The sequence below is a fragment of the Coffea arabica genome, chromosome 11e, assembly GCF_036785885.1.
Source record: "Coffea arabica cultivar ET-39 chromosome 11e, Coffea Arabica ET-39 HiFi, whole genome shotgun sequence".
NCBI classification, from domain to species: domain Eukaryota; kingdom Viridiplantae; phylum Streptophyta; class Magnoliopsida; order Gentianales; family Rubiaceae; genus Coffea; species Coffea arabica.
The window spans coordinates 14,213,116-14,224,463 of NC_092331.1; the positions used below are offsets into that span (position 1 = coordinate 14,213,116).

At 36.7% G+C, this 11,348-nt stretch overlaps 1 protein-coding gene across 5 annotated transcripts; it reads right to left on the minus strand.

Moving 5' to 3' along the window:
- Positions 1-1,044: 1,044 nt before the first annotated feature.
- On the minus strand, positions 1,045-10,482 carry LOC113719140 (uncharacterized). Of its 5 annotated transcripts, XM_072072283.1 has the most exons (7): positions 10,316-10,471; positions 7,768-8,046; positions 4,426-4,513; positions 4,197-4,324; positions 1,688-1,758; positions 1,517-1,603; positions 1,045-1,434 (listed from the first exon to the last, which is right to left on the minus strand). In XM_072072283.1, exons 4-7 carry the CDS (start codon positions 4,306-4,308, stop codon positions 1,180-1,182), a joined length of 525 nt encoding a protein of 174 aa, XP_071928384.1. In that variant the 5' UTR covers positions 4,309-4,324; positions 4,426-4,513; positions 7,768-8,046; positions 10,316-10,471; the 3' UTR covers positions 1,045-1,179. The 5 variants fall into 5 exon arrangements, with proteins under 5 accessions (XP_071928384.1, XP_071928385.1, XP_071928383.1 ...); XM_072072284.1 differs by lacking the exon at positions 4,426-4,513 and having other exon boundaries at positions 4,197-4,330; positions 10,316-10,472; XM_072072282.1 differs by lacking the exon at positions 4,426-4,513.
- Positions 10,483-11,348: the final 866 nt, after the last annotated feature.

An 11,348-nucleotide genomic window follows, 5' to 3' on the forward strand; every position in this document is an offset into this window, starting at 1 on the left:
CTTCAAATTTATGTAGGATAAGGCTTTTCCTTTTAGTTCAACATAAAATGTTACACAACAAATTTTGCAAATTAATTTCAAGCACTAGAGAATATCTACATATGTTTTATATTTTTCTCTTCCTTTTTTGTGCAAACCTTCTAGTGTTCGGTGACCACATTGGTTCTTGACTAATCTGGAATGGAGTACTATCAAACTATTTCCTGAGGATGGCTTGCCTAACATTGTCAAACTTTTTCGAGGATGGAATCGTGTTTGAATAGTAGATTATTCGGGATAATTTTTTGAAAAAAAAATGTTATAGCACTTTTTATGATGTGATATATATGAGATGAAAAGGTTCTTGAAAAAATAAAAAGATATGTTGAAAAATGTATTTGTGATGCGAGTAAATAATTTTTGTGCACTGTGTTTGGATAGTAGATTATTTGGGATAATTTTCTGAAGAAAAATAATACTAGTATGTAACACTTTTTAATGTAATATATTAGAAATAAAAAGGTGATTAAAAATATGTTAATAATGCAAATAAATAAATTTTGACAAATAAAGTACTATCTGAGCTTTCATAGGTTAATGGTTTTACTAGTTATATACGACGAACATAAGAAGATTGATGAAATTGCAAAAAATAGCATAAAGAATTAAGGGGTCTGACAACCAAAAAAACTCGAGTTCGAGTCTGAGTGGAAATGTTAAACTGACAATATGATCTCTCTTTTTTTTTTAAGGAAAGTCTGAATATTAAAATGCAAATCAAGAAATTTGATCTATTGATCTACACCTAAATGGAGTTTAAAAGTTCTCTTAGTGAGACCAACTCCTGTAGGAGCAGTTGGTTGTTACAATTTGATGTCAGGCATAGTTTCTTTTTGCCTACAGAAAAATCATTATCGTTTCGCCATTGACCCCATGCCTTGAACAAACTGAATACATGGATCTCTACAGAGAATAACAAACTTTATGAGATTGGTCAGATGAATGCACCATGATTTTGCAGAAGCAAGCAGCCCGACACACGAACAAAGTAGTAGCACAGTTAGGTAAGCACAGGAAACCAATTTCACTAATAAGTCGGAATATATCAGAGCATCTGCATTCAAACTGATTTTAAGTACCAAAATCCACGGCCAGTTAGAGCACTGCAACACGTTAATTATACAAGCAATTTTAGATGTCCTACCGGTGCTTCCTACCACCATTTCTCTTCCCACGAGTCTTCTTACCTCCCTTTTTCTTCTTCTTTTTCTTATCAGCAACAGGCCTGCTGTCATTGACTCTAGGCGCGGAAGGTCGTAATAAATGTTTCACGTCAAGCACACCGTTTCTAAAATGACCTTCAGTTGACTTCAGCACTCTGTCCTCGGAACTGCGCCTCTCTGTCTTTTTAGCATCCCTACCACGATTGCTTGAAAATCGTCCGAGTATCAAATTCTGAGAGTCTTTAGTGTTAGTGAAAAATGGTACAGAAAGCACGTTTTCAAGCAACTAAATAAAATGAATAGACATAACCAACCTCTTGAAGCATTTTTTCCTCCCTTTCCTTCTGTCTCTTCATTGACACTCTCGCAACACTAAGGGGTAACCTCTGCCTCTTGGGAGGCTTAAGTCAAAGGAAAGATACAGTTATTTGATGCCATGCACAATTTTACTGATTGAAAAATTATTGAGAGTGCAATTGAATTACCTTTCCGCCCAAAGAGACAACCTTCTTGTTCTCCAGCTCTTTCTTCTCTTTCCAGGTCATGTGTGTAGAGCCTATAATGGACAATTGAACAACAGAAACATTCATGAAAATCAATTAAAACAAAAAAGGGGAAAAAAAAAGGGATGCACTCGTAAAATTCAATAGAGAGCAGGTTTCCTTTCTTAATTTTTCACAACCAAATTCTTCAGAATCCCAAAGAAACCCAATGTAGAGCAAGGAATTAAATTTCAAACCAAACCACCAAATTCATTCATCAAGTCTAAGTGAAACAGCATGTGATTTACTTCCAAAACTAATAACATTTGAATGTAATAAAACGGTGAAAATATAAACATTTTTGAGTTACAGTTATTTGGAGACTCGTACAAGTTGAGTGGCCAATATATATTAAGATAGCAACACTTTCATGCTCACATAAGTTTTTTCGCCAATGTATCTCATGGTCTGCAGTAGCATCCTAAACTTACTATTCCTGGTGGAGATACAAAACTAAACTACTAGAGCTTTCTGCTTCATTGATTCTAATGTCAGCCCAATTGAATTAAAATTAACCACTCAATCTTATGGTATTCCACCCTCAAGCTTCATATATTACCTAAGAGATGAAACTCAAGTACAAGTAAAGTTGCCCCTTCATGACTTAAACTTCATAAGAAGTAGCTTTTCCTCAAGTAATACAACTACCCCCACCATGAAAGAAGAAAATAGTCTTCTAATTTAGACGCAAGCAGCATTCATCTAAGCCTTTCCCCTTTTTTGGGTAGGAAAACCCTTTTCCCTTCATATGCGGCAATCAACAGCAGTATGCATCTACCAGTACTGAAAATATGGCTATTGAGTACCTTTCTGATTAATCAAGTGAATAGCTAAAAATGACTACTTTATTCATTTTATACTTCATAAAACTGGGCTCCAAAGTTCATCATCTCAGATCTGGTGAGTCGTGTATTTATGATAAATCCTCTCGAAATTGTGTCACACAGTTTGAAAGTGATCAAATACTACTAATGATCTTGATCACAGAAAGACAGACAGCTGAAAGCTGGATCTTTGATATGCAAATTCAGGAACAAGGGTCACTTTTGATAAACAAGTGAGACGCAAGTACAAGAATCTTTTGCATTAAGAAAAGGATAAATCAGAGACAAGCTCGCAAAAGACAGACAAATTAAGGGAAAAAGAAATAATCAATTCGAGCATGAAAATAAAGCATTTAAGCTTTGAAGAAATGCATGCAAAATCTGCAACAGAAAACAAAAAGAACTGAATCTGTTCACAACCTTATGCAGCTATTAAGGTGCTATTTCCAAGGACAATCTATTAGAGCACTCCCACTTTCTTACAGACATGGAGGAGATAATTATGAGAAAAGCAACAGCAAGTAGAAAGCCAAGAGCTGGTTGTGCAATATGCAGAGGAGGGACAAATTTACCACGAGTCTTCGTCAAGTGGGTTTGTTAGATGACAAAACTAAATACTAAAATCATTACATCTGTCAGCTAAAGAGCAAAGGAGGTCAACCAATGACCAAGAGCTCCCAAAGTCAAATTGGAGAATTACAATCTAAACGACTTGAGAAACCTCTCAAGTACGAATTGCAAGAATATAGTTCCTCCAGTTTTCATTGTTGGATACCTAATTCTCACCTGAATGCAGAATATCTAGAGCTTCCATGTACAGCATACTTGACTAAAAAGAGTGAATTTCTGGACAAACTCATGTATCCACAGTCTGCTAAATCCTCAATAGCTAATTACAATAACTCTCCATTGAACATAAGAACTAATCAATCTTTAAGTATATTATTGAAACTATTATTTTCACATTTTCTTGTGAATTGTCATAAAGATTTACCAGTGTTCTCCTTGGATACATCTACTATCCTTAACAACTCAAGTTCCCAAAACAAGTTAAAGCTGGCCAAAAAGTTACAATGAAGCAAGTCTTCCAAGATTATCTGAATGAGAAAGCTTGAATTGGGGATCATGTTAACCGTAATTGAGTAATAGATCTAAAAACCAACCAGAAGCATCAAAAAAAGAGAAGTATCCACACTATCTAAAAGTAGGAGCCAAAAGAATGAAAAACACCAGCAAACATCAGTTTTGAGTATAGATTTAGTTCGACAACCAGAATGCAATATACATACTGTCTTCCACTTCAAAAATGATTAACAACAGAAACATGATAAGAGAAGATAAAGAAGGAACTAAGGCCAAGTTATGGCGAACACTAAAATCCATTAATTTAAAGAGGAAAGAAAAGCAAGAAATCCAGGTGAAATACGTAGCTTTATTACCTAAAAGCAAACAAGCATACTGATTTCAAATCTAACCTGAAATGAACTAATTCTTGAACTTCTTTTAACTTCTAAAAATAGCAATTTTTCTCCAATTAGATAATCAAAGATGCTTCGTTAACCACAAGTCCTACATATTCGATTTGGAAAAAAGTATCTTAGCTTAAGGAGTATGAGAGATCAACTTACCCAAAAATTCGATATCTTTCATTATGGACTTAAAGTCCATCTTCGAACCCCCATCATCCGTGTGGCTGGTGGATGATACACCTCCTGAAACTTGCTTTTTCTTTGCCATCATCCAACTGTTTTTCCAACTGCAACTAATATTAACAACAACCCATTAATAAAGGGCAAATTTTTAATAAAGAACCACATAATAGAATAATCATGGTTCAAAGACCGGCTGAGTCATCACCAGAACTTCAGCCTCCGTGTCCCGACCGGTCCGCCATATCCCGGAGACGGTACCGTGGAAACTCCGGGACTCAAAAGAGCGACGGATTCTGCAGAGTCAATAACAATCCGTATTGACTCATCAGATATCCATGAACGGTGGCATTCGCAATGATTTTCAGAGACTTTTAGGGTTTAAACAAATAAAAATAAAAATGAAAACCTACCCGTATCCAATTTATAGAAATTGTACAGAATGACAGAAATAACAAATATGTCAAATCAATCTTCAACCCAAAATTAATTCTCTCTTTGAAGATTATTCACTAAACAGCAAATGGGTGGCAGAGATTCAGGAGAGAGAGAAGGAGAAGGAAAAATAGAAGGCTGAAGAAGAATGACAGGCAGACTCGATGCAGGAGATGGCTACTGAGGTTTATGACCACCGCATTCTCGAACTTTGGAAAATCTCACTTGCCTCCCCATATTTTTCTATCTTTTACAACTCACTCCAATAATCGTATTACAAAAATACATTTTTTGAAGAACGGATATAGTCTCATCCTAAATTTATCTTTTTCTTATGAATTTTTAATTGTTATAGCACATTAATTTTATTCATTAATTGCTGTGAACTTGACTTATGTGATTCTTTAATTGAAATTTAAAAGTTGATAATGTGGTCAAAGACCTTTTAACAATTATTTATGTCATTTGTTTGGACAAGAAATATTAAGATATTTAAAATTATACATAATTTATAATACATTTAGGAAAAATTTAAATATTTTATAATAATGAGAATACCTTTTGTATCAACTTGACAACTTCACAAACATGTTTATATATAACTTTCAGCACTTTTCATTGTTCAAGTTTTCAAGCCATCAAGTTGGGAGGAAAAAACTATAAAATTCACAAAAAAGTTGACGATTTATTAAACTCCTTAAATTAACTCAATACACTTTGCTAATAAATTGTAACTTACAACAATTTTAAATAAACTTTGAAATATTAACTATTTGTATTTCAAAAAGCGTGTTATATCTTTGGATTTCATTTTTTAATTATTATTAATATACTCAAGTTTTTAAATTATTATATATGTTAAGCAGTAGTACTCCTCTTTTATTTTTTTAAATCGCCACGCATTGGAGGTTTTGGCTAGGTTCCCCTCCTTCGTTTAAATTCATATATTAATAAAATAAAGGGCTAACAAAAAAATTTTGTACTAAAGAGTAAGATAACAAAAAGGTAAATTTGAAATGAAATTATATTCTCTCTCGTAAAATGAGTTTTTAAATATTATATTTTGAAAAAGATTTCAAATATTACAAAAAGTCTAAAATAAGGGAGGTAAATAAGATTTTTCAAATTTTGGAAGTACTAAATAATGCTATTAGAAATTTCAAGGACGGTTCCTAAAATTTAGCCAAAGATAAAATTATATGCCTTTAATTTATACTAGTGGATAAATTGAGTCAAATAAACAATACACGTAGCTTGGGGTGTAAACGAGCCGAGCTGAGTCGAACATTGAACTTATTGAGTCAGGCTTGACTACTGTAAACGTCGAGCTCGAGAAAATTGAGCTCGAGCTCGACTCGACTAAGTAAGAAGCCGGCTCGAGTTCGACTCGATAAGGCTTGATCTACTCAACTCGACAAGAACTCGAAATGACTCGAATTCAGCTCGAAAATTTGTATCACTAAACATAACCAGCTTGTGCTTGTGCTTGTGCCATATTGTGCTTGTGCCTAAATCCCAAACAACAAATGAGATCAATTTTTTTTCAATACCAGCCCAGCAAGTAACAAAATTGCAGGTTGAATAACATAACAGAAATGAAAGAAAAAAAAATGAATAGCAACAATATTATTAAATAATAGTAAAGCTACGCTGTTAAGGACAATTGGACACACACGATTAGCTTTTGGTATTGATTCTAGAGGATATTACAGCACCGTGCTATTCTTTGAAACTTCTTAAAGAGTTCGCATATGAACTCCAAATATGAGTTATGGCCCCCTGAATAGCTGTTTTTATTACACATTTACAAGCTAGTCTTTACTATTGTGTTTGCAAGCTTGGAGATTGAAATGCAACAGAGAAGAAGTTCCATCAAGCCCTTTGCGTATTTACTCTTACCCTTGACTGAATATCATCAAACTCATTCCATTAGTTCAAACTCATTCCATTAGTGCACAAATCTGTCCTATCTTTAACATTTATACTTTCTCCTATCACCAACAGCCGAAAAGGCCATGCAAATATTTCAAGTTCTTCTTGAGTACTACAATTAGACGGATTAAATGTATGTAAGAAGTTAAAAAAAGAAACCCAACATTCTTACCAATCTTCAAAAAACTGTCCCTAATAATAATAACAGATCCAAATTCAAAAAAAAAAGAAATGGGAAGGAAATTTTAATTCAAAACCCATCATTTAGTACAATCTTAATTCATATAGGGGCCTAATTTTATGTAACAAAGTTGGCAAACAAAAAAAGAGACGGCAACAGCAATTTTAGATATCATCCTGGAACTGAACTTTTAGAGCCACTCCCTACTCCAGTACAGACGTCCTAAAGCAAAAATACCACTGGACCGACCATCCCTAGGCTACACAGAACACGAGCCAATATGCTGACTTCACCATAAGTAAGTTTGGCTCCATTGCGAAGGAGAATAAGTTGGTCTTAAAACACCTCCTAGAACCAAAATTTTAAGGGCCAACTTAAACAGCTTTCAACTTCAAAACCCACAAATTTGGATTCTGTTAAACGTCTATATTCCACTTATGTTGATATATTTACAGAAAAAAGAGCTTACAAGAATCCAAGGGAATACAGTAACAGAGAGGATGAGAGCTGAGAAGGCAAACAAAAGGCAGCAAATACTGCACCTTTGGCCACAAGAAAAATAGGGAAAAATAATGAATGTGTTAAACCAAAACCAAAGAGATAGTCATTAATGGATGGAAAAGGTGGGGAAGAAAACAAAACTTTTTAATGCCTTTAATCGGACGGGTCACCTCAAACAAGCAACGTCATTTGGAATTGTTAAATAGCCATTGGAATCACATGGCCCGACCCATCCCAGAAAACCAACACTACACTGACACCACACATTCTTGATTTTTCCCATGAATTCCAAAGCCTTTCAATTGCCAATTAATTCATAAATGGGGCAACCCTTTTGTATTGGGACGTTACCAGGCTCGCAATAGACAAACATTCTACAATGGGAAAGAGGTGAAGAAGTTGATCTGGCTTTAATGACAGGAAACAATCACTTATTCTACCACCAAGCATTATTTTACAGCAACAAAAACAGAAAATAGGGGAAGAAGAGTGATGGATAACCTGTTTGCGAGGCCCTCCACCAATGGAGCTGATGAAATGTCTACCGTAGCTGCTTCTAACGTTGGCCAACAAACTGGGACTCGGAGAGAAAGGGCTCTTCAATTGAAGGGCAGCAGTGGTGGTGGCAGAAGTGGCTGACTGGTGAGTGGTGCAGACAGTGGTAGCGGCGACTAGGGTTTGCTTTTGATTTGGGGAAAGAAGAATGCCAACAGCGGAACAGCCGAGTGGGAAGAAGAAAGAGGTGTGTTTGTGAGTTGTGAGAGTCCGCTGTCTTGGAGTCTACAAGAGAGGCAAATGTAATTATTTTAAGGGAAATTTGCCAAATTGGTCCCTAACATTTACCAAAAACACTTTTTTAGTCCCTAACATATAAAATCAGCCAAAATTGTCCTTCACATTTAAATTGTGATCCAATTTGGTCCTAATGCTCATTTTTGCTCCTTTCTCCGGCTAAAAATAGCACGCCCATCTCACGTGGTCATATTTTCAAGGGCAAAATTGGAAAACACAAATCCCAGATCCACTGGGGACGATCCCTGATCTCACGATCTTTATCTTGCTTCGACTCTCTAAGGACAAGTTCACCACAACGGTGACTGAGTTCACCTGAACAGAAGCAAATTTGGAGGTGATCAGAAGAGGTGCCGCGTGTCGCTGGTGGAGGCGCGAGGAGAGAGAAGAGGGAGTAAAGTAAGGTGAGGTGAGGTACGCGACGCGCGCCAGTGGCGTCGAGCAACGGCGGCGGCTGCTTCTCGTGGATGCTGGCTGCGGCGTCGGGGCAGGCGGAGGATGAAAGAAAGCCGCGCAGTGGTGACGCGCTGAGCAGCGGGCGGATTGCGCTGGGGTCGCGGGTGAGCTGGTGGAAGGATGCGGTCGACTAGAGAGAGAGACGAGGGCAGTGCGCAGGGCAGCGGAGCAAAGATCGCGCGACAGTAGAGAGAGGCGGCGGACAAGCGAGGTTGGAGGGGCGGAGGATGCGGCGGCGGCGGTGATGAGGGCTTTCGGTTGCGATGGAGAAGAAGAAACAGGGCAAAAGAAGAAAGAAGAAAGCTTTTGTTTTCCAATTTTGCCCTTGAAAATATGACCACGTGAGAGGGGCGTGCTATTTTTAGCCGGAGAAAGGAGCAAAAACGAGCATTAGGACCAAATTGGATCACAATTTAAATGTGAAGGACAATTTTGGCTGATTTTATATGTTAGGGACTAAAAAAGTGTTTTTGGTAAATGTTAGGGACCAATTTGGCAAATTTCCCTTATTTTAACACTTGATTATATTTTCTCTTTTTGTGCTATAAATGTAATTAGTTTTACACTTGATTACATGTTGTGCCATAAACAGAATTTTATCACAAGTATTAAAAAAAATGATTATCCAATACAGGCACCTCATGATATGCGAGGGTGGAGAAGAAAGACCTAATTAATTTGCTACGTGCAGGGATGTATTCGAGCCAAGTCGAGCTCGAGTAGTGCTATACTCGAGCTCGACTCGACCTATATGTACCTAGACTCGAGCTCGACCAAGCCTAAAAATCGCAACTCGAGGCTTGACTCGAGGAAATTCTTTTAAGCTCGAGACTCAACTCGATAAGGCTTGACCTTTAGTCAAGTCGAGCCTAATCAAGCTTTTTGAGCTTTAGTCTCTTAATGTAAGTGATCTAGGGACTTTAGAGGAATTATACAAAGCGGGATGAAGTTTGTAGACTTTAGTGGAATTATACAGAGTGTGTTTTGTTTTAATGGCATTTCTAACAAATTACACACAACAATTCTAGTGGTGCTTGTTTAACTCTCCATATCAAGTCATTAAATCCAGACTACCACGGAATACTCAAATTGTTCTTCCTTCTTTCTTTTTAACGTCCAGGATTGACAGGCTACGCCTTATATCTATGATTTACAATTTTTATTTTGGGGTTTTAGAAATCTGCTCTTAGAAGTTAGAATTTATTCTTTAGCACAAAGAGAGCAATAATTAGAATCTAGAGCCATGTGAAGATGATGGAATGTGTTTTCAAATTCTTTTTTTTTTAAAAAAAAAAGGGTTGTGAGTAATTTCCTTCTGATTGAACCACTTTTGACAAAGGTTACCAATTCAGTTGAAGTCCAATTTAGTAGAACCGTGTACTACTTCAGCCAATTGCGTGGCATTTTTACGAAAAATTCCACACAGCATACCATTCAAATGCGGAAGACAAAAAAGAGACAAAAAAATTCCACACAGCTTTCGTATTCATTGTTACACTTACGCATGCCTAATAAAAAAAGACAAAAAAAGACAAAAAAGGAAAACAAATTAAAGCAGAAGTGTTTCATCAGATCCAGATGGCGATGGAGGCAGACAGGAAAACAAATTTAATATGCTTATGGGTTTACTCCCAGACCCAGTAATCAATCATACTACTACTTCCCATTCCCTGTCCCCAGTCCCCACACCCATAGTGCCATAGAGAGAGAGAGAGAGAGAGAGAGAGAGGGAAGCGAAGATGAATGAAGGGGGAAATGGAAATAGAACTGGAAATGCACATTAGAGCAGAGGCAGACATACCAGTAACCAGAAAAGCGATGGCGACGGAGGCTGACAGATGTGGCGAGCAACGGCGTCGGCGACGAGGGAGAGATTGAGAGTAACGGAGACATGGTTTAGAAGTCACTCGTTCGAACAGAGAAGAAGGGAGGAAGAGAAACTAAAGTCTGAACCTTTTCTTTGCTTTTTCCCAACATTTTTTCCTTTAAGGTCTTTTACAATTATGTTATTACTTTTCTGCCCTTATGGAATTTTATTATAAAGAAGAGTATCTTGTAAATTCAGTATAAATTATACCCATAACGATCATTTTATAATTATAATACATATATATTATTTAAATTATATATATTAATTAAATATATCCAACTCGACGAGCTACTCGTCGAGTCTCAAGCCTCAAATTGCTGAGTCGAACTAAATTCGTTATACTCGAGTAGCTCGAGACTCGGCTCGAACTCGATTTGATCGAGTTCAAGTCAAGTCATTGACCGAGCTACTCGCGAGTTACTCGATATTGGCTTGACTCGCGTACATTCTTAGTCTTGGTCCTTCAGCCCTTGGAGAAATTGTATCTAGTTTAGTAATTAGTTAAATAAGTAGGGGTATTTATATAATTTCACACGCCTCGCGAGCTCATGAGCCTTCATACAAATGGCTCGAACTCGACTCGTGTTATAAACAACGATATTGACTGAGCTCGAGACGAGCGTTGACCAAGCTGCTCGCGAGCCAAAATGGTTATCCCATTTAACTTAATAGATGGTAGACAGTTTTTAAACTTTTCATAAATGGACAAAAGTATCATCATCAAAAACACAAGGTTTAGCAGCTCAAAAAAAATAAATAAAGATGATAAATTCTAGAGAAAATCAAAACAAGCCCGTAGTCAACCTCGTCTTCCTTCAAGTCTCTCTATTTAACAACTCTATCAATTCAGGGAGAAAACCATGTCTACTTCTGATACACTAATCACAAGATGAGTGTATGATACTTTATTGATAAAGGAATCTTAGGGTCTGTTTGGAATGTGAGTTTTTTGAGTGTTTGTCTA